At 45.1% G+C, this 23551-nt stretch overlaps 1 protein-coding gene across 9 annotated transcripts in view; it reads left to right on the top strand.

Moving 5' to 3' along the window:
* Positions 1-23551, top strand: part of TDRD6 (tudor domain containing 6) — a 2207410-nt gene that overhangs the window by 1273384 nt on the left and 910475 nt on the right. For all 9 annotated transcript variants that reach the window (XM_085610557.1, XM_085610549.1, XM_085610550.1 and 6 more), the window contains one exon: positions 5865-5951. In XM_085610557.1, the coding sequence (XP_085466683.1) occupies positions 5865-5951 (87 nt within the window). The remainder of the gene's footprint in view (positions 1-5864; positions 5952-23551) is intronic.

Here is a 23551-nt window from a genome sequence, read left to right on the forward strand (position 1 = left end):
GTGTTCTATAGAGGATTGAGAGAAGAATTGAAAGACGCCTTGGCACAAATTCCGAATCGTCCTACTAAGATCTCAGCATTAGTGGATTTTGTGTTGGAGATAGATTTTCGACAAAATGAATGGAAGGGCGAACGAAAGGGACTTCCGACTGAGTGTTCCTCGTTTTGACCGAATCAAGTCTGCTGCAGTTCGAATTACTGAGTGCCTCTGGAGTAGAACCAATGCAGATTGGCGCCATTTGTGGTCCTCTATCAAAAGAGGAAAAGGGAGAAGAGGCGACAAAATAAACTATGTTTGTACTTTGAAAGTAGCGGGCATTTTGTAAAAGCTTGTTTAAAGAGACCTAAGACCTCTGGAAAAGGAAAACTTGCAGCACCACCACCAGTAAGTGGAGTTGGACTGGTGGATGCGAATGGAGAAACAGCTCCAATAAATCATTTGGCCAATACCTTGCAAGTATCCTCTCCTCCTCTGATCTTGACCATGACGTTAAAATTCTGCAATACAGTGTTGAAGGACATATCTGTTATGATAGATTCTGGAGCAACCGGAAACTTCTGTGACCTGAAATTTGCTACACACATAGGGTTACACGCACTCAGGAAGGAAAAGTGAGGTAGTTAGAGCGATCGACGGAACCAATTTGACGTCCGGTCCAATAACGAGTCATACAGAGTCTGTGCAAATGATCACCCCCGAAGGTCATCAAGAAACTACAGTTCAACCTGATCGACTCCCCTCAATTCCAAATGATTTTATTGCTTCCATGGCTAACAGAACACAATCCATCCATTGATTGGGGGGCTAGGACCATCCAGTTAGATTCAGAGTATTGCAAAATACATTGTTTTGTGGAAAATGAGAACCAGCCTGAACCCAGTGTCGCTGCACAGGTCTGTGAGAATGGTGTGTCTGTGTGTCATACAGACAACCGAGATTCCAGAAAAATATCAAGATTTTGCAGAAGTATTCGATGAAGTTGAGGCCGATATATTACCACCACAGGTCTTATGACTAAAATTTATCTGGAACCAGGAGCGAACTTGCCATGCAGTCGCATCTATGCCTTGACAGAGAAAGAAAATCTGCACCTAAAGGAATATTTGAAGAAACACCAAAGAACGGATTTATCCAGCCATCAGTCTCCAGTTTCTTCGCCTCTCTTATTCTTACCAAAAAAAGGGGGGATCTCGGGCCTTGCATTGACTACAGAGCGATAAACCGGATAACTGTAAAAAAATCGTCACCTGCTGCACCCCATTTTGGTTCTTTTAGACCAGGTGAAGGAGGCAACAATATACACCAGATGGGCCCTGCGCGGAGCCTACCACTTGATCAGGCTCAAAGAAGGCGACAAGTGGAAAACGGCCTTCAGGACCAAAAACAGACTTTATGAATATCTTGTGATGCCGTATGGTCTGTGCAATGCTCGAGCAGCGTTCTAATATTTCATCAACGATGTTTTGGGTGACTTTATCCACAATTGTGCAATTGTGTAGTACAATTACGATATTCTTATCTATTCCAGAACACAAAAGGGAACATGGGGCACAAGTTTGTGCTATACTACCACGTTTACGAGAGAACTCCTTGTTTAAGTTGGGGAAGTGTTCATTCAACCCAAACACGGTTGAGTTTTTAGGATTCGTATTGTCACCCTCTGGAATAACGATGAACAAGCAAAAAGTGGAAGCGGTAACCGCATGGAAGTCACCCATGACCATCAAGGAAGTTTAGAGCTTCATTGGGTTCGCGAACAGAAAATATTGCCCTTGATTGACACGCTTGTTAAAGAAAAGAATAACCTTTAAATGGTCTGAGGAAGCTGAGGAAGCCTTTAACTTGCTAAAAACAAGCTTCACCACAGCACCAATTCTACTTCATGCTGATCCTACTCAACCCTTTTACCTCGAAATAGACGCCTCAGAACTGGCCAATGGGGGAATACTTTCCCAGAGACATAAGGAAACGGGGCAACTGCATCCAGTAGCTTACCGTTCTGGTAAGCTCAACCCTGTTGAATGTAACTACACTATCGCAGAGAAAGATCTTTTGGCGATCAAGGATGCCTTTAAGGATTGGAGGCACTATTTAATGGGTGCTAAGCACACGGTAACAGTATTCACCGACCATAGAAACCTGAAGTTTCTGAGATCAGCCCGAACCCTCACGCCCCGTCAGCTGCGATGATCGCTTTATTTTGCAGATTATGATTTTGTTATAACCTATAGACCTGGTTCCAAAAATGGAAAGCAGATGCATTATCTAGACTGGAAACTGACAACCAGACAAAAACCATCGAGAACCAATAAATCCTTCCAGATGAGTCATAGGAACCATTTTCCCAATACCTTTTGAAGAACAAATCCAAAATACCTTGAATTCAACAGAAATCGGGAACTGGTTGGCTGAAGACCCACAGAGACTTATCCGAAATGGTTTGCCTTATCAAGGATAAGCGTTATTTTTGCCCACCAAAGATCTTCAAACAAAGGCCTTGTACGAGTGTCACAACAACCCATTGGCCAGCCACAAACGAGTGCAAAAGACAGTAGACTTGATAAAGCGCAAAATTTGGTGGCTTACATGAGTCGAGACATACGTCAGTATGTTTTAGGATGTGAGATCTGTGCACTGGGAAAATCAAACAGGCAAGCTCCTAAAGGATTGTTGCAACCACTACCCACTCCCCCGTATCCGCGGCACACAGTCTCTTTGGACCTCATTGTTGAACTACCATCATCCCATGGTTTTGACACTATCCTAGCTTGTTGACACCCTTAGTAAAATGTCACACTTTGTGCCCTTCAGGGGGTGCCCACAGCGAAACAACTCTTCCAGCTATTTAACCAAACTATAATACGACTCCATGGGGTTCCTAAGATATCAATTACTGATGGGGGCTCCCAGTTTCTGTCCCGGTTTTGGAAAGCTTACACCAAGTGGTTGCAAATAGACAATCGTTACTCCACCAGTTTCCACCCAGAAACTGACGGGCAGACTGAGCGCCTTATCATGAATTAGAACAGTATCTACGGCTCTATCTGCTTGATGAAGACAATGACTGGCCCGACAACCTGTGGACAGCAGATTTTGCTCATAATAATGCCCAAAATGTGTCCACAGGTTATTCACCCTTCATGAATTACGGCATACATCCCAATTCCGAAATTGAATTTGGCAGAGTAGAAGTTCCGGCAGTTCAGGAAATGGCCCAACATGTAACCAAGATTCACCAAGCGGCTACTCAGAATTTGACATTAGCCAAGGAACGCTATAAGCACTTTACTGACTTGAAACGAAAGAAAGAACCCAATTTTCAAATAGGTGACCTGGTCTGGCTTTGTACCAAAATTCTAAAGTTAAAAGCTCCCCCGTAAGTTTCAGCCTCGTTTGGTGGGATTCTATCCTATTGAGAGAATTATCAGCCCAGTCACTTACCATTTAACTCGCCCAGAAGCTACCAAAATTCATCCAGTTTTTCACATTTCCTTGCTTAAAAAGGTTCAACCTGTCTTGCGACGCTCATCCCTTCCTGTTCCTTTGGTGATTGATGGTGAGGTCGAATTTGAGGTCAAAATAATCTTAGATTCCAAAAGGGTAAACAGTGACATTTATTACCTTATTGACTGGAAAGGTTACGTCCCAGATGACTGATCCTGTGAGAAAAGTACGGATGTCCATGCTCCACTTTTTTTCAGGGCCTTCCACACTAAATATCCTACTTAATCACGTTTGGAGGAAACCCAGTTGGGAGGGGGTACTGTCAGGGTTCACCGGAGGTTTCCTCCTCGTGACCCTACCGTGGCCATCATTTCCACTTCAAGTTTCTGCAAGCAAGGCTCTGGGTCTCGTGGTGATCTTAGCTGGCGGGCATGCTGGCAGTGCTGGTCATATAAGATGGCCTCCTGCCCGCTTGCTAGGCAGCAGTCTAGTTCTCCTTAGAATATCCTGGTTTGGTGAAGCACACGTAAACATTCTACTGCGCACTTCACCGTAGATTTTCCCTGAGATCTGCTTTTCCCGTAGCTCCGTCGCATCCAGTCAGCCGGGGTAGACTCGTCTTGGCCGGTGTTTAGCTCCGACGGTTCCTGCATTTCCAGTGCTTCAGGGGTTCAGGTTAGTGTCTATTCTGGCACACATTTATTTCGAAGTCGAACTAATTTGGAGTTGCATTCGGATTAATTATCCTGTCAGAGCTTCTTGGAGTTAACTTAATGCGGGCGTGTATTCTTTCCTCGCCGCATATATGGTTACAATGTAACACTGCTCAGTCAATTTGCGTAATCCTTTCTCAGCTCAAAAGTGTTTAGTTAAAAGGTTTACTATGATGAGGAGAGTGTAGCACTTATTGATACTATCTAGCTTCCATTCTAACAAAGGATTTTTGAGTACATTTAAATACAAGAGTTAGTCTTACCTCGTTCTCATTAGCAATTAGAGCTAATGCATCTTCCATTAAACTAAAGCATAATTCATTCCTCCTCTTCTTGCTATGTAGTACAGTGGTATTCCACACCTCTTGCTAGAAGTTCCTCGGTTCTTTATCTACAAGAGAAGATAAGAGAAGCAAAGGCCAAGTATTACTCTAGTAAGGACATTGGTTAATATAATTGTACAATGTTATTTATTGAATAATTAAAGAGTTTGAGAATTGTAAATTGCTTTCAGCTAACTCAAAAGAAGAAGCGGCAGAGCTGACCGAACACAGAGGTCCTTGGCAGTCTCTTCTTGTATCCCCATCCCCTTTCCCCCCATTCGTACTTACCTGTGATGGACAATTAAAAGAAAACCTAACAGGGACGTTCCAAATGGGGCATTCAGAACTATGCATCATTCTGCCCCTGTGCTGTCTTAAAGAAGTCTTGGTTCTGAAATCCAGTTCGCCATTTTGTTTAATTGAAGCCCTAGTGGCTTACTGTGCAGACCTCTGAGCATTGTATTGGCGCTCTACCATGCAGGAACACAAAACAGTAGTGTTATTCTAGCCTCTACCAAGCAAAGCAAAACGTGTCTTAAAACCTCTATAGTGACCAGGGATTTGATTTTCTTTGGATTTTGACAGCACGCTACACTTCATGGCATGTTTCTAAGTAAGACATGTACAAGTGCGGTCCAAATTAGCAAATGCCACATGTTTGTTTGACTGTTTTATATTTGTGTTTATTTTCTAAAATGTTTGATTCCAACTCACAGTAAGTTGAGAGAAATTTGAGATAATATTCAGAGGATAATATATAGAAGGACTGCAGCTACCAGGCAGTGAATCAGACACCAGTCTGTATAAACAGCTGACGGAAATAGTCATCCATGTAAGCAGATAGGTGATCGTCTTAGAGAAAAGACAACTGAGCAAAAGGTAACCAATGAAGTTGATAGGAAGTTTTACATTGCATAATGTGTCCAGGTATTGCCAAATTGTGATGTTAATTGCACATATTTAGGAAATTTGATTAAAACGTCTTACAGAAAAGATGGGTGATGTAAAATATTTCAGTTCAGAACTGAGTTTAGTTTCACTTTCAACAGTTTCGTTTTTTAGATGCTACTAAAGCATGAGTTGTATAATGTATATGGTTGTTTAACATGGTGTCAAATGCAAGAATATGGATTGTAGTAAGGCTGATAGACCACGTATACATAGAGTTCTCAGGTATAAATCTAGAATGTCGAAAAATTGTAATTAGCGTGTCCCAATGCGAAGCCCTAGAAATTAGAGGATCAAAGCATTATTTGTGTACTTCCTCTATTACATGTTGCTTCTAGTGCCTCCCCCCAACCCCGACTTTGGCATGCTAAAGTATTTGACTGTCTCGTCCTTTGTTTTAACTGACTGTTATCTAGTCTTTTTTTGTTTTTTGAAGGGCTTACTATGGATGAGGATTTACCAGTGATGCTTCCTGAATCAATTCCAAGAATCGATGTACCTAGTTCTTCCCATACAGCTGAAGGTATTTATCCTCCTGCTCCTTTTCAAAACAACTCAGTGGTGCTTCAACAGTTTTCAGAGTGGGGGTACTGTAATCTGTGTTGCATACCAGTCATAGCAATAATGAAAAATCCAAGCATCACACTAAGAACAGGTACAGCAAATGAGCCACGTTCATTCAGCAGGAGAGTAAGTGTATGATTTGTAGCTAGCCAGAGTGCATTTTGGTGCACACTCACAAATATCTTACTAAAGCATGGTTTGGTAGCTCACTGTCATTGACAGACTGCACATTTCTCATTGAAATGGCACTTCAGAAAAAAATTGCTTCAATTGTGCTCTTTTGACTGCTGATATATTTTGAAATATATGTACAGTTCATTTACAGGATTTGGGTTTTGTGGTGTTTGAAAATAAATTGACATCCTACAGCCTTTCCTGTCACGTTCCCTGTACTCAAGCAAAATTGTCATAGTACACTTTACAAAATCCTCTCACTTCGTAGTCAGAGAAAGTAAATGCTAATCTCCATGATAAATGAATAAACTGTTATTTGTCAGCTCATACAACCTTGCGTATGACCTCTGTCTCTGAGCACACAGTAAATGTGAGAAGATGAAGACAAAAATTAGAAGGGATATTTGTTTGTCTTCTGAACTCCAGTATAGTTATATTTTGGGGTGCTGCATCACATCCAGCTCCCCTTCTGGCGACTAAGAAATAACTATTTGTTGCATATGTGAGAGTAGTTGAAGGTGACGAAACGCTACATCGCATTTCTATAAGTCATTTATCCTAGATCACTGTATTTTGCAAATGTCTTGCCCGCTGATCTAAGTACTTGTTACTTTTTAAATGTGTAAAGATGGAATGGTCTATTTCTTTTAAACCTTTATTTGTACTGATTTATTTTTTATTTGGTTTAGCATTTTCCAGCATTTTGTTTGACTTTCACCTTTTGTCTTGGTTGATGGGAACCTTACCTGAAAATCAAATCTTTTTTAATGTAGTATCAGATGACCCTTTCATGCACTTTCAGTTGTATCGGCACCTGCAAAAATCTTAGAAAAGGTTTAGCTCCAATAATCCTCCTTCGTAGAAGCCATTGGTTTGCTGTATGACACGCAATCAGACTTCCATGCAGGTGACAGCACGGAGACTGTACTAGTTGAGGTGTCTGAAGCGGTAAGAGGAGCTGGACGGTGGTGCTTCTGTTATGGTAATGCAACTTGATCTGTCGGCAGCATTCAATACTGTAGCTAATGCGACCTTGCTGAAGAGAATAAGTCATCTTGGCTTTCAGGGCACAGTTTTACCCTGATTGTGGTCTTTTTTAGAAGATAGATTTCAGCGGGTCTTCCTTCGCCCTTTTTCATCTTCGTGCAAACCGTTGGTTTGTGGAGTGCCACAGGGCTCTGCTCTTAGCCCGTTACTTTTTAATCTATATTTAGCCCATTTGGCCATTCTCATCGAATCCTGGGTAGTGAAGGCTCTCTTGTATGTGGATGACATGCAGCTTGTGTTTTCGTTCAGAGAACACTCAGAAGCAGCCTTAACTTCAAAGAATGCTTAAAAGCTATCGCAAAGTGGATGAACACTAACTTTTTGAAACTAAACGCAGACAAGACTGAGGTGCTCTTTTTTTTAGTCAGGCGATGTCTCCTCCATCTAGCCTCTAGTAGCCTTTGGATTTGAATACTCCAACACCACCGGTCTCGTCGTCTAGAAATCCAGCAATTAGATTTGATGCCGATCTCTCTTGTGCGGCTCAAATCCGGCAGATTTCCTCATCCTGTTTAAGATCTGTTGGAATGCTATTGTGTTTTCTCCAAGAGAAGAGCCGAAAGATCATTGTCCATGCATTGGTGACCTCACATTTGGATTATGCCAATAGCTCATACTTGGAGCTTCCAGCTTTTCTGATCTTAGATTGCAAATAATTCAGAATGCGGCAGCTAGGATCATTCGTCGGGTCCCCTTTTGCCTTCACTTCTCCCTCATCTGAAGCAGCTTCATTGGCTCCTGGTTGCCAAATGGGTCGAAATTAAAACCCTGACATTGTCCTCCAGAGCCTTAAGGGGCATATGGCCACATTACTTCAGGAGTAGGATTAGCTTGTACCAGCAGGAGCGAGCCTTGAAATCTAATCACATGCGAGGTGGCAGGTTATTCTCGGTATGGACGGCTAAGCCCTGAGACACACTTCCCACCCACTTGCGCTTGGCCGAGAAAGAGCAGGTATTCAGGAAGGATTTAAAAACATGGCTCTTCAGTCAGGCGTAGATTAACCCCTTTGCTGCTAGGCCTTTTGTCCCCCCTGTGCCAAGCCTTTTTTTGGCTATTTGGGGTAGTGCACACTTGGGCCCCTGTAACATTTTGACCACATAAGGTATCCATGCCAAATTTGTGTCCTTTTCTTCCAAGATCATGGGGATTCTAAAGGTACCAAGGGTTTGTGGATTCCCCTGGAGGGGTCCCAGAAATTAGCCAAAATTCAGCAAAATTTTGTTTTTTGGGGGGGAAAAATGGGAAAAACGGGCTGCAAATGAAAGCATCTGGGCTTTTCCCTGCAAATGTTATCAAAAAAGGGTTTGTGGGGCTGAAATCACCATTTTCCTAGCTTTTAGGGAATGACAGACTCTTGTCAGAAAACCAACATTTTTTACAGAGCTGTGGCATTTGTCTGGGACATAGCCTATTTTTGCTATTTTTTGTGCTTTCAACCTCCTTAATGATAGAAATGGGTGTGACAGTAATAATGGATCCTGGAAAGCTATACATTTCAGAAAAGTAGACAAAATTCTGAACTCAGCGAGGGGTCATTTGTGTAGATCCATCAAGGTTTCTTTATAGAAACTAACAGTTAAATATAGGAAAAATTGAAAATTAGTTGAAAAAAACAGCCTTTTGAGTCAACGTTTTCACCTGTAACTTCTTGTAATTATGACAGCTCTTTGAAAGCAATATACAGTTACATCCGCTGGACCTTCCTGGTTGTGGGGATATATAGGACTTGTAGGTTCACCAAGAACCCGACGAACCCAGAGTCAAAAACTGAGCAGCAATTTGCAATGGTTTTTTATTATGTTCCGGATATATAGGAAATATTGTATGAAAAACACCTATGTATTTCTGAAATGGGAACAAATTCTAGAGTTTAGAAACAGTACATATTTGCACATTTTCGAAATTGGGAATGCTCATACTAGCATGAAAACTATCGGTCATTTTTCAAAATGACTTCTTTTTTACACAATGTCTTTCATTTGGAAGGCAGAAATGCATAAAAAATCAATAGGTAATAACAGTTGCTTTACAGATCAGAATTACCCTAAGTCTCATGATAAAAATGGTACCTCACTTGTGTGGGTAGGCATAGTGCCCACGACAGGAAATGGCTCAAAAGCAACATGAACACACCACATTTTCACATTGAAAATTTACCCTTTTTTTGCGAAGTGTCTAGCTGTAGTTTTTTAACACTAGCTCTGCCGGCACCTAGGGAAACCTAGCAAGCCTATACATTTTTAAAAACTAGGCACCCAGGGGAATCCAGGATGGGGTGACTTGACTGCCTCCCACCAGGTTCTGTTACCCAGAATCCCTTGCAAACCTAAACAATTCTCCAAAAAACCACATTTTCCCCACATTTCTGTGATGGAAAGTTCTGGAATCTGCGTGGATCCACAAATTTCTACCCACCCCGCCTTCCCCAAAGTCTTCCGAGAAAAATGGTACCTCACTTGTGTGGGTCGGCCTAGTGCCCGCAACAGGAATCTGCGCGAAACGCCTCAATTTCGCAGTGAAAAATGAGCCTTTTTTGGTAAAGTACCTAGCTGTAGTTTTAGAACCCTAGTTCTGCTGGCACCTAGGGAAACCTACCAAACCCACACATTTCTGAAAACTAGACACCCGGGGGCTGCCAGCGAGGAATGGCTTGCGTGGATTCCCCCAACGTTTCCTTACCCAGAATTTCCTGCAAACCTCAATTTTAGCTGAAAAAAATCACTTTTTTCACACATTTTTGTGTGGGAAAGTGTGGCATCACCGGGCTCACACACATTTCCTACCACCCAGCGTTCCACCAGGTCTCCCGATAAAAATGGTGCCTCAGGCCCAAGTACCCGCGAAAGGCAAGACTCGAAGGGAGAAAAAAAATCACTCCGTGATGGGCTCCAAGGCGTGGAACAAACTTCCTGTTTAGCTTCGCCAGATCATGATAAATCCGAGACCCTCTTTAGGAAAGCTCTTAAAAGCATGGATTTTCTCTGCATAGGACACCCTTTGCACAACCTTGATATGATGTCTCCCTATTACCGCAAGCAGTTAACCAGCTAAGCCTCCTTTTCTGGGTTCCGTTCAGCGCCAGAATGCTCTTCGGAGTGACAGTTGCGCTATACAAATAGCTTATTACATTACAGAATGCCCCAGTGGGACTGGAATCTGGTTCTCATCTACCTTGTGTGCTCTCTTCGAGCCTCTTCATAACTGTCCTCTCATGCTCCTCACTCTCAAAACTGCCTTTCTTGTGGCCATCACTTATACCCGCAGGGTGAGTGAGCTTCAAGCTCTTTCTTCCAAGCCCCCTTTCTTCTCTGTGCATCCGTACAAAGTGGTGATTAGAACAAGGCCTTCGTTCCTTTCTAAAGTGGTGACACCATTTCATATAGGTCAATCCATCACCTTGCCTACCTTTTCCCCACCTCCGCACCCTTCCAACAAAGAGGAGAGACTCCACCATCTGGACTCTAAACGGACGCTATCATTCTACCTTGCCTGCACCAAAGACTCTCAGTTGGATGATCAACTCTTTATTGGATGTGTGCGCGCGCTAAGAAAGGCCGGGCTGTACAAAAACGTTCCATCTTGCGATGGGTTGTCCTTTGAATAAAGATCTGTTACGCTTTAGCTAAAAAGGATCCTCCAGGGGGTTGCTTGCTCATTCCACTAGGGCTACGGCAGCAACCATTGCTTTGGCACGCGGAGTCCCACTCCTTGACATCTGCCAGGCGGGAACGTGGAGATCTATGCATAACGTTTACCAGACATTACTGCCTAGACAGCCAAGTCCTGAGGAACGGGTATTTCCCCCGTTCGGTCCTCCAGGACTTTATCGTTTTAATTTGGTTCGCAGTCCCTCCGGGGACGGTATTGCTGGGGTATCTATTCTAAGGTAAGGAATCTACAATTAACTGTCTTTCAGATGAACGTCACTTACCTTCGGTAACTATGTATCTGTAAGAAACATATGTTTGTTGTAGATTCCTTACCACCCCACTCATCCTCCACACTCTGCGAACTGATTACTAGGGATAGGGACTCCCTTACAGGGCCCTAGTTGTGGTGCACCAGTGGTCAGTGTCTTCCATGGCTCTCATACCATCTGCCTACTCTAGTTGGAAATAGTAGAGGAAAACATCAAACCTCTAAAGTTTTCTCCCACACTATTATTGGAGCTCCTTTAGCTTGTTTTGAATGCAGTGGATGAACGCTGTAGTGCTCGTATATTTCTTCAGATCTAGTTGTATCCACTTTTTCAAATTATCCACTTTTTCAAATTATCCACTCTTTCAAATTATCCACTCTTTCAAATTATCCACTCTTTCAAATTATCCACTCTTTCAAATTATCCACTCTTTCAAATTATCCACTCTTTCAAATTATCCACTCTTTCAAATTATCCACTTTTTCAAATTATCCACTTTTTCAAATTATCCACTTTAAGGAATCATTTCCGCCTCCAGACAATTTCCATTCGCGACATTTACATCTTTATAGGTCACATTATTCTATTTGGTAGAAAGTAGCTTTCGTCACCTTATTCACATTCCTGTCAGATTTTTGTTGGCACACATTTACTAGAATAACAAGTGGTTCTTCCAAATCTCTCTACACCCTCACTCTTCAATATTATGTTTTAAATCGAAAGGTAAGTACACAGCTCTACCTTTAAGGCCTTTCCGAAGCTCTGTCGATGGTAGTTTCCCAGTCTTTGGTTCCATACGGACCATTACTTGAATAGGGTATCTGAAAGAAACACGTTAGATTCCTCACCTTAGAATATCCCCAGGTGTCTGGTTGGATCCGGAAAGATTTTTCGTCAGCAATACCCTTGCGCGTCGCTAGGCGTAGTCTGCGGCTACGCGTCCGTCGTCGGCGTCGTGTGCCGGGATGACTAAACTTTTTGACTCTCTTGGTCTATTCTGTCAACTCGACTCTGGTGCCAGTAGGATGCCTGGTTTCAAACCCTGTGACTCCTGTAGCCGACTGATGACGGTTACGGACCACCACCGCCGGTGCTTCTACTGCCTTTGGGCCGACCACGATTCAGCATCGTGCCTCAGCTAGGCGGGAGCGGTCCCGCAAGCTACTGGAGTTCTGGCAGTCGGCTCCGCGTCGTTCACGGTCCTGGTCGAGGAGGAGGTTGAGGGACCGGTCGCGGAGCCGCAGTCATCACCACCACTCGTCTGGTTCCAAGTCTTCGGGTAAGTCGAAGCATAGTAAGAAGTCCAAGAGGCGACATCGCTCTTCGGACTCCCCTCGCTGGTCACGCGACTCGGCTGAGGGTTCGGGTGGTGCCACCCACGCGGCTCCGGTGGAGCCGCAGGAGTCGCGTCCGTCCCCATACCCGCCGGTCCCTGGGACTGACGTGACTCCGGCGGAGGTCAGTGCCTTCCTCTCGGCCATGAGGGGCCTGGCTCCGCCGTCGACTCCTGCCGGCGCGCCTTTGGGCCCCGCAGGCTCGACTGGGAGGCCTAGCGAGTCCCGGCTCCATATCGACCTTCTGGAGCTGAGGGCGATCCGGCTTGCACTGAAGGCATTCCTTCCCTCTCTACGGGGAAGTGTAGTGCAGGTGTTCACGGACAACACTGCCGCCATGTGGTATTGCAACAAACAAGGCGGGGTGGGGTCTTGGACCCTTTGTCAGGAGGCTCTGCGCCTCTGGACATGGCTGGAACATCAGCGCATCAACCTGGTGGTTCAACATCTGGCGGCTCTCTGAACGCCAGAGCAGACGATCTCAGCCGCAGGTGCATGACGGATCACGAATGGCGTCTGAACTCGGACGTGGCGCAAGGTCTCTTTCGGCAGTGGGGAGAGCCTTGGTTAGATCTATTCGCCACTTTAGAGAACGCGCAATGTCAGCAGTTCTGCGCGTTGGAGTTTCCAAGGCGGCACCCGCTCGGGGACGCCTTTCGTCACGAGTGGAGTTGCGGTCTGTTGTACGCCTTTCCGCCTATACCACTTCTGCCCAGAGTGCTGAAGAAGATCAAGCGCGACCGGGCCCAAGTCATCTTAGTGGCGCCGGATTGGGCACGAAGATTCTGGTATCCCGAGCTACTCAGTCTGTCGATCGATCTCCCGATACGACTGCCTCTTCAGGAGGACCTTCTGTCTTAGCAGGAGGGGACGGTCCTCCACCCGAACCTGTCTAGCCGCCTCCTCCATGCGTGGAGATTGAGCAGCGGCAGTTGATGCCATTTGACTTGCCTCCTGAAGTCTGTGATGTGATTCTGGCAGCTAGGCGTCCCTCCACAATATCGGTATACGCCTGCAGGTGGAACAGATTTGTGGCATGGTGCACAGCAAAGAGTGTGTTTCTCGCTTCCTTAAGGGCATTACTCACATGTTTCCTCCTGTCCCTTTCGTAATACCTCAGTGGGATTTGAATCTGGTCTTGATGTTTCTGATGTGCTCTCCCTTTGAGCCACTTCATCATTGTCCCCTTCGTCTCTTGATGCTTAAGACTGCTTTCCTGGTAGCCATCACCTCTGCTAGAAGGGTGAGTGAGCTCCAGGCTCTCTCTTCTAAACCTCCCTTTCTTTCTGTCCATCCGGACAAAGTTTTTCTCAGGACTCGTCCTTCCTTTCTCCCTAAGTTGGTAACTGCCTTTCACATCGGGCAGTCTGTTACGTTGCCCACCTTCTTTCCGCCTAAGCATCCTTCGAAAGAGGAAGAGAGGCTCCACCGTCTGGACCCAAAATGGGTGCTGTCCATTTATTTGGACCGCACAAAGCAGTTCTGGGTGGACGACTAGCTCTTTGTTGGTTACGTGGGAGCTAAGAAGGGATGAGCGGTGCACAAGCAGACCATCTCGGTGGGTCGTTTTGTGTATCAAAGCTTGTTACTCCTTGGCTAAAAAGGAACCTCCTATAGGGCTGAGGGCCCATTCCATTCGGGCCACAGCGGCGACAACTGCCCTGGGCCGGGGAGTCCCCTTGCAGGACATCTGTCAGGCGGCAACGTGGGCCTCGCTGCACACGTTTGCCAAACACTATTGCCTGGACAGCCAAGTCCGGAGAGACGGCTTCTTTGGCTGTTCTGTCCTCCAGGACTTTCTGGTGTGATCTTGGTTCGCAGACCCACCACCGGGGTTGGTATTGCTGGGGTATCTATTCTAAGGTGAGGAATCTAACGAACATGTTTCTTTCAGATGAACAAGTTACTTGCCTTCGGTAACGATATATCTGTAAGAAACATTAGTTAGATTCCTCACCGAACCACCCATCCTCCCCGTTCTGCGAACCGATATCTAGGGTTGATGTTATCCCTTTCAGGGCCCTAGAATTTTTTGGCACCAGTGTCGGTCTCTTGCATGGCTCTGCGTTCCTGGCGCGGAAAGCTATGTACAAGAACGGACGTCAGCGCGCGAGGGCGGCGTCTAAGTACTCCGATGTCATTCCGGCGCACGACGCCGACGCTGGACGCGGAGCCGCAGACGACGCCTAGCGACGCGCAAGGGTATTGCTGATAAAATCTTTCCGAATATGGCCTGACGCCTGAGGATATTCTAAGGTGAGGAATCTAACTAACTAATGTTTCTTACAGATATATCGTTGCCGAAGGTAAGTAACTTGTTTGTATAGATTGAATCAGTTTCATTTGATAAACATTCAGATGTCAAAGTTCCTTTTGAATTTTAACCAAGTCTAGCTTATGTATTGCTCTTTCTGGCATTTTGTTGTCCTCTAATTTATCATAGCAGTACTTGCACACATTAATGCATATTAAGAAATCAAAACTTTCTTTCACAAATTCACTGCAAATTCTATCCACTTTTCTCCGTTTTCTTGTTCAGTTTTCAATAGCGCATCAACATTTCGAATTTGGCCTTTGTAGTGAATGCACTGACAACAAATATAAACATAGTTTGGTTTCTTTGTAGAAACTGTAATAATTTGTATTTCTAATCTAAACGTATCCGTACTAATAGCTGTGTTCTATTCCTCCATACCTGAAAATACCAGCTTCTCTTCTGCACTTCAGTGCCAAATAAACATATCTGAATATCTTCACAAGCATTTTCAACCTTTGATACTGTAACATACAGAAGTGTTTTGTTCATTTCTCCTAAACACAATGCAGGACTTTGTAAAAAGTAAAGTCTTCTAACTAAATGTAGCCTTTTTGAAGGATGTACAGCCAACATTAAAAAATGATGAAAGGGGTTTTTGCACACTTTCCTGGATAGACACCCCACTGAGTCTCCCTGTAACTCGCTGTATTTCCTCACTTTTCCTTGTTCTAAAGCTGGGAATATTGCACTTTTCTGCATCACACTATTTTACGAAATTAATGAAGAAAATATCTTAATATATCAATTGATATCTGGCCAACTTTACAAATACTTCTTAAGTCCCATTTACAGGGTCATGTCTGCACCTTCATTCTACCTCTTCACCGATCTCTTCCTCAACATTACTAGGAAGTATTTCTTCTTTTGCAATGGGAGTACCATCTTTCAACTCATAACGCCTGCCGGTTGTTTCAACTGCATGCACTAATGTGTTCTCTTGTAAGTAGCTTTCTACAGTAAACCAAGCCTCAGTACTAGACGTGTGGTTCCATTCTCCTTTGAAAATTTTGCGAAAGAGCAAGTGGGGCAAAGATGGTGTCCGAGGCGGACGTGTGAGCGATGAGCTCCGCAGCATCTCCCCTCTCCTCGTGAAAATCCGTATGAAGTGACCTCCAGGGATTAAACACAAAGGGATATGAATGGATATGAAAGCATGTTGGAAGTAGTATCCTAACGAAAAGCTTGTAACGAAGTAAAAGATTGAGCAGACTTCATTCGAGAGTCCTGTGATTGAAGCCGGGCTTGGCTGAGCTGGGCTGCCGGGAGGCATGTCAGCTGGGTCGAACACTTGTGCTGACTGTGAATGTAGCAGGGATGGAATCAGTTGCTGTGGAGCTGGATTCGGAGTTCAGTGTTCGAAGCGTGGTTTTGCTGCTCCGTAACCCGGGGGCGCTAGATCTGGGAGCCAGCCGGCCGAGCAGAGAAGGGGCGGTGAGTGTACGGGGGGCAGCACTTTATTCTTTTTGTCGGGTGTGGTGAAGCTATTAAGCAAAGCGGCCCTCACTGAAGAGCTGAAAGCTGGTTTCCCAGACACATTTCATCAACGGATGTAGAAGAACAGAAAATACTTTTTGATGCCGCCTAAATCTGCACGCGGAGGCAAGAGTAGGGGGATGGTTGATACCCCGGTTGGCAATAGGATATATTGAAGGGAGGAAGCAATACGAAGACAGCTCTGGAGGGTGCAATAGGAGAATTGGACTGCTCTTCTAATCATGGAGGGGAGCACACGAGCGATGTGAAGAAGAAAGTTCCCCAAATGTTTGCAGCACCCAGAATAAGAATAAGAAAGTTAAGGCAATATCTATAAATGAGATTAAAGGGAAAGCAATACAAATGGGAGAGACAGTATTGGGAATATTGAAGAACGTGTTAACATTTCCAGCCAACAAAAATCCCAAGGTGAACTAGTCAAATACCCACTATACAATCGGGGGGAGAAGGTTTGCCCGTAGGGCAGTCTGAGACTTTCATACAACAGAGGGAGACTGCTTTACAAACTCAGGATGTAGGAATAAATGATTAAGACCCCTTGGCTCTCGATCCCTCTACAAGTTATGACTTAGAACAGGGGTTGAATGTAGGGAATGCAATTAAACCCAACAGGGAGAGCGACTCAGGTGAACACTTTTACTCGCTTTCAGACCCATCAGACGAAGACCAAGATGAAGGGCTGAAAAGTGGGTCTCTGGAGGGCTCAAATATGTGTTTAGGTAGTGAGCATAATGACTCAACACTGGACTCCATACTGGAAGAAAAAAGTTTGGATGCTACCATGGTGTGGAAGAAACCTGAGCTGATAAAGCAGGCAGAGACAACTCAATCTGGGACATGCAAGAGCTTGATGTGGGAAATACCTCTCTCCCCGCAAATCACACATGATGTACAAGGTGCACATACTTTGGGAGCTGCAGCTCCACCTCCTAACACGGATGAAGTATCGCTGATCTCAATCCACCAATCAATATTAAAACATAGAGCGGAAAATTGTATGGAAAATCAGAAGACACATACTGCTTGCCGCAAACCACAAAATACGGTTAGGAGACTAGGAAAATCCTGTAATGAGTTCACGGAGAGAATTAACACGGCGGAAGGGCGGATATCTGTTCTATAGGATGAAATGGTGGTACAAAGAGCTGATATGGATATGATAATGTCCCATAGAGATGATATGCAACTTAAAATAGTTGATCTCGTAAACCGGCTACGACGAAACAACCTCGGGATACTAGGAATACCAGAAGGGCTAGAAGGCGCAGATGTTTGCAACTTTGTGAAGGAAGTATTTATCGAAGCTTTCCCGGATTTAACAATGTGAAATTGGGCTAACGAGATACAGAGAGCCCATAGATTTCCGTTTACACAACCTGCTATAAAAAATGGACAAACAAAATCGTCCAAGGGCAATCTTGATCTGTCTGAATAACTTTTTGGGTCGTCAAGCACTGTACGACTTAACACGACCTGATAGGAGGCGACAGGGTAAGGGGGTCCAATTCTTTGTAAGACCTGACTTCTGCCATCATACAGTGGAGAAAAGATGGCACCTGAGACAGCTTATGGGTCCCTTCCAGAATAAGGGCGCACAGGCCTTTCTGTTGATCCCAGCAACATTAAAAGTCTTGAATAAGGGTCAAACACGCTTTTTCATATCTGTAATTCAAGCCAAAGAATATTTGAACACCATCTGAAATCTGTGCAGATATATGGGGAAATAAGAAGATTAAGAGACTGAGAATAGAATAACTTCACTATATCATGGTCAAAAGGATATGTGAATAATGAAAAATATAAGTAACGGTCGAGCAATTTGTATATTTATATTTAGGATTGCTAATATTAAGACATCCACTGAAACTGAATATTATCTAAATATGAGAATGAGAAGAGGGGATACAGGGGCGCAAGTCTCTCCCCATCGCAAGGGCCAATTTGCCCTTTTGCCAGTGTAATGGGAGAAGAATGGGAGGGAGGTGGGGGGTGTAGAAGGGCACAGGGGGTGAAGGGGGTGGTGGCTATTGGGGACATGAAGGGGGGGGGGGGGAGTGCGTGGGATTGAAGTATGGGGGTTTAAGTGAAGGGGTGGGGGATAAGCAAAATTTAAAAAAGGAAATCGGGTATATGCATATGTACATACAATGGAAAACAGCATTGCGAATAAAGCTCAAATTTCAGCATTGGTTTGACAAGGTGTTAATACTGCAAAAGTATGGTTAAATGTGAATGTTGGTCTAAATGATAAATTGAAACGAGCAAGGGTTTTTGAGATAATTGCAATGTTGAATCCGGACGTGCTATGTTTACAAGAAATGCATATTCCCTGGGGCAACAAAGCTCTTCTTGAGTTTAGGGGGTACAGTCTGGTAGCGTGCTCTTCTCAAACATCTACGAATAGAGGGGTGGCAATCTATATTAAGCAACGGAGTGGGATGGCTCTCCGAGCAGTAGCTGATAAGTGGGGTCGCTGGGCAATAGCAGAGCTATCCCTGGGATTGACGGTGGTGAGTGTATAGATCGAATCTAGACGATTCGAATATTTGGGAAGAGCTGGAAATTGAGTTAGCTAACCGGATCACTGATATGTGGTAATTTTAATATACACCTAGATGGAGTCCTAAGCTCTTATGTAGGAAGGAAGCCTAAACTGTATAGGGCAGTCTCTGCCCTTAAAAATAGTCATGGATTAGTTGATGTCTGGGTAGAAAAAACGATTTATCCAGGCTATACATATTTTTCTCACCCACGTAGAAAATTTGTGCGCCAAGATTATTTCTTCGCCCCCAGTCAAATGCTCGATAATGTGGATATTAAAACACTTCCACAACTATATTCGGATTATAATCCGTTAGTTTTGGAAGTTAAGGGGGTGTCTGGTACCAATAGGCAGACTCCCTGGACCTTCGATAAAAAGCTACTATTAGATATAGAGTTCTGCACTCATATTATACACTGGTCTCAAGAATTCTTTGGCTACAACAGGTATAGTGCCTCCCATGGGTTGGTTTGGGATACCTTCAAGGCTGCCCTGAGGGGAGAAGTGATCGGGTTTGTAGCTCATGCACGGAAGCAACGCAAGGTACAGACTGAATGACTGATCAGTAATCTTTCAAAACTAGAAGTAGAGCACGTCCAAATAATAAAAGAGACACAGGAAACAAATTGACTGAACATATGGTTAAACTTGCATTGGCCAAGTCCGAGATTAATCAGTACTTTCAGGAGAAGATGGCTCAAAAGTTTCAGACCTATCAAGAAGAACTCTATGAATATGGTGAGACAACAGGGAGACTATTGGCCCTTAGAACCAGGCAAAAAAGTGTTAGGAACAATATACTAAAAATGAAAGATAAAAATTATGTTTTAGTATCAAGCCTGGAGAAAATTATTGAAGTCTTTGAGGAATTCTATAGCAGGCTATATCAACCGGATGCCCTGACAGAGGACCAACTAGATCAATTAGATACCGAGGGCAAAAGTCCTTTACTCCCTAGGGTAGATAGAGAAATATCTCAAGAATTAGAACAGGAAATTGCCTTAGAAGAAGTACAGGAGGCGCTGGGATCCCTTTCATTTGGAAAAGCTGCGGGCCAGATAAAATCCCAAATCGTAGTTTATAAAATGCTCTCCTTACAAATACTTCCTATTCTGCAAGATTTGTTTAAGGGTATTGTAGGAGAGTAGGGTCTGCAATCCTATGATCACCCAGATTTTTTGCTTTTGCTTCATTGGTTTACGACTTTCCCTGGCTGTGGGCCTGCCAATCAGACCCACAGCCTAGTTGTTCCCTCTCGAAATTAACACACATGTACATTAGGTGCATCCACTAATTGGAACTGGGCCTACCAGGGGCTGCAGCATGTATTATGCCACCCCTGGATGGCCGCCCAAATCTGACACAACTGGCTGCACGACAGCTGGGGCAAAGTGGTGTAATCACCCGTTGCTGTAGGTGTAGTATTCCTACACCTAACCCTAAAATGGACACGTGGATTCCTATCAGTCACTCCTATGGCAGGCCTTATCAATCCTGAAGGCAGAGTGCAGGGAATCATGTGGGACGGTGCTCTGGTGCGAGCTGGGCCCGTCGACGGCTTGCGGAACCAAGTCCTAATAGCCGTTCCATGGTGACGCGGGCCAACTACTTTAAAATGCATTATAATCCTTGCGGTTATTTGCTAACTTTGGCATCGCATCACCTACACATGTCGAGTAAGGTGTCATACGAATTGGAATACGAACCCCTCGCCAGTCCTGGCGACGGGGTTAGCATCCCCCCCTTTTAGAGGGGCACGACATGGAAGTAACCTTGAACCCCGGTTAAAGTTGACTCAAGCCTCAGCATCACAAAATGGATGCTGCCACCAGACACAAGTCTGACCTCCTGCTGCTGGGAGACCTTCCAGCGAGGGGAGCTTGGACAAAGGGTTTCCTGTCGAGGGCGGTGTTAGCACCATCCCAGACAGGGTTTGTGTATCCCAGGTAGGCAGGGCTGAAAGGAAGGTGATTGCAAGTGGCACCCTGGTGCTCACTGTGCATAGCCCGGCTCAAACCAGTTTCGGGGGCAACCCTGCCCCTGAGCCGGGGCGAAGCCGGACAAAGGATAGGGGTGTCACCACCCCCCTCCTGGCCCCACCCATAGGTAGGACCTAGTCACGGGCCAGCCCCTTTTCTTAGAATAAAGGTAGGAGCGAGTCCCCTTCCCAAATTGGATAATCGGATAATTCTGAATCTTGAACTACTTTCCACGAAAGGAACTCTTGACTATTTCTGAAGACTCTCCCTTGTGGCTAAGGAGTAGCCACCCTGCACCAGCAGGCACCACCTAAGCGCTTGCGGCTTGCTGTAAGTCTCTCCTACGGATCAAGACTGCCCAGCTCGACGAGACCCGGGTTCCCTGCTATCTCTGACCTCTACCTACATCATCAGCCCAGCTGAGAGTCATAGGTGTGACGAGACCTGCGGGACCGGCCATCTTCAGAACCTGCACGACGCTAATCTAGCACGCCCACCGAGGGACCCTCGAGTGAGTGCACCTAGGGTTTGAGAAGCCCTAACCCTGAGCAGCTCCAGCACCGAAGTCTGCCTCCCCAGCATCCACGAGATCTGCGTGGGGGCCCTTCCGCTCCTTGCTGTTCACCGCGTTGTCCGACCACTTACCGACCGGCTTGTGGCCCTCTTCACGACGCACCACGATTGTTTCATCACTAGTCTGGTTGCTCCAGACTGGCTCTTGCTCCCCTTCAACAGAGGAGTACCACGGACCCTCCTGGTCCACTCCAGACGCCATCTTGACTCCACCGCGCAGGCTCGCCACTGCCAAGACCTGCTGCCCCACTCCTGGGCCCAGCATCATCGACAGCAGACACCTTCGTGGGACAGCTCGCCCTCCATCCTGGTCGCCGCCGCGCCGCCTGGTCCGAGGAACAGCCGAGTCCGACGTCATCCACTCACCTGGTCGAGGTGACTTCAGCCGGTACCCTCCTGGTGCCCACACGATCGCTGGCTAGCGGTTGAGAACTAAGTCCCCTCTGCTTTCAGGTTCCCTTCATCCCCGATCCAGGCTTGGATCGCGCTGAACATCGTCACTGGTCGCCTGCCAGCAACTTCTTCTTTCAGGCTCCTGAGACTACAACGAGGACTCCCGACATCTTGCCGAACCTCCCGCATCCGCAGCCTCTGGGCTAGGTAACTCGAGCATTTCGGTGCTCCATCGCAGGTTCGCTCTACAAGTGTCCAGTTCCTTTTTCGTTTAGTCCCACTGATCGGATCACTCCGGAATCAGTAACTCCAGACTCTAACCATTCGCATTTCACTGATAGTGTAGATGGTTTCTTGTGCCCCTCAGGCATTTGTGTAAATTGTGCAACTTGAAGTATTTTCGTAAGAGTTTTGTAGTGTGCTTAGCTCCCTGACTCATAAAGAGCCAGGGTAGTCTTGTTATAAATAAATATCCTTTATTTTCATAACAACTTGTGTGGTGTCCTTTCACGTGGTGTTCAAGGGGTAAATGTGGTGGTAAAACAGCTGGCTTAACACGCCCTCTAGAGTTTAGCCTAAGACTGCTCGTATCCACGCTACTAGGATAGCTGGTCTATAAGGTTGACTTACAACCAATCATCAATAAGGGTCGTTTGGAATGATATACAGTGATCACTAGAATAGTGAGCACTACATATCAGGCCAACTTCTCACAGGTATACAATATCGAGTGATGCCACCAGCCTCGTGGCAGGCTACGGGTGTTGTGGTTTTCTTAAAGAAAGGTATACCCCCAGATCTGCCCTCCTCGTATCGACCAATTTCGCTCATGAATGCAGATGCGAAACTGTATTCTAAAATTATGGCCACCCGATTGCAATGGACTATAGTTGCACTTATTTTACCATGGCTTTGTCCCTGGTAGGGGGACCACGGACCACATAAGGCGTGCAATTTTAATACTGGTTATCGCAGAGGTAGAGACTAGAGAGGTGGCTGTGGTCCTCCTAGACGCAGAGAAAGCCTTTAGTTGGGTGACCTGGCAATACCTGTGGGCTAACCTGATCGCGAGAGGATTCGGCCCCGGGTTCCTCTGGGCAGTTCAAGCCATGTATTAATACCCCAATGCAAGGATAAAAATAATGGGGTATACGTCTAGGAGGGTTGAGATCGCAAGGGGTACACGCCAAGGTTGTCCATGCTCCCCTATTTTATTTGCATTTTACTTAGATCCACTTATTTTTCAAGTTTTGAATAATCAATTAACCAAACCAGTAATAACACAAGGCTACGAGACACAGATTCTCGCATATGCAGACGACATTGCTATAGTAACATCAGCCCCTCGGGCGGCAATCACAGAAATGGAGAAGATGGCAGAAAAATGTGGGAGGAAGTCTGGATATCTTTTAAATAAAACTAAGACTCAAATCATCTGTTCCTCCCAATATTCGTTACAAGATCCCCGTGTATCTGAGGCAGTGACATATTTAGGGGTTATTTTAACTGTGAAAATATCTAATCTCTAGGAGGTAAATATTGATCCAACAATGGGATCAATTAATAGAGAACTGAGACGTATAGACCATCTATATCTTACAATAATTGGTAGGATTAATGTAGTTCAAATGAAGATATTCCCAAAGGTTTTATATTGATTTTGAGCTCTTCCTCTGGAATTAGCTGCTAGTAAAATACATAAAATTGAAGGCATGCTATCTAGTTTTATCTAGGGTTATCAAAGGATTAGTCGAGCATATAATTACCTGACCTTGCCAGTTGAA

The sequence above is a fragment of the Triturus cristatus genome, chromosome 6 (genome assembly GCF_964204655.1).
Source record: "Triturus cristatus chromosome 6, aTriCri1.1, whole genome shotgun sequence".
NCBI classification, from domain to species: domain Eukaryota; kingdom Metazoa; phylum Chordata; class Amphibia; order Caudata; family Salamandridae; genus Triturus; species Triturus cristatus.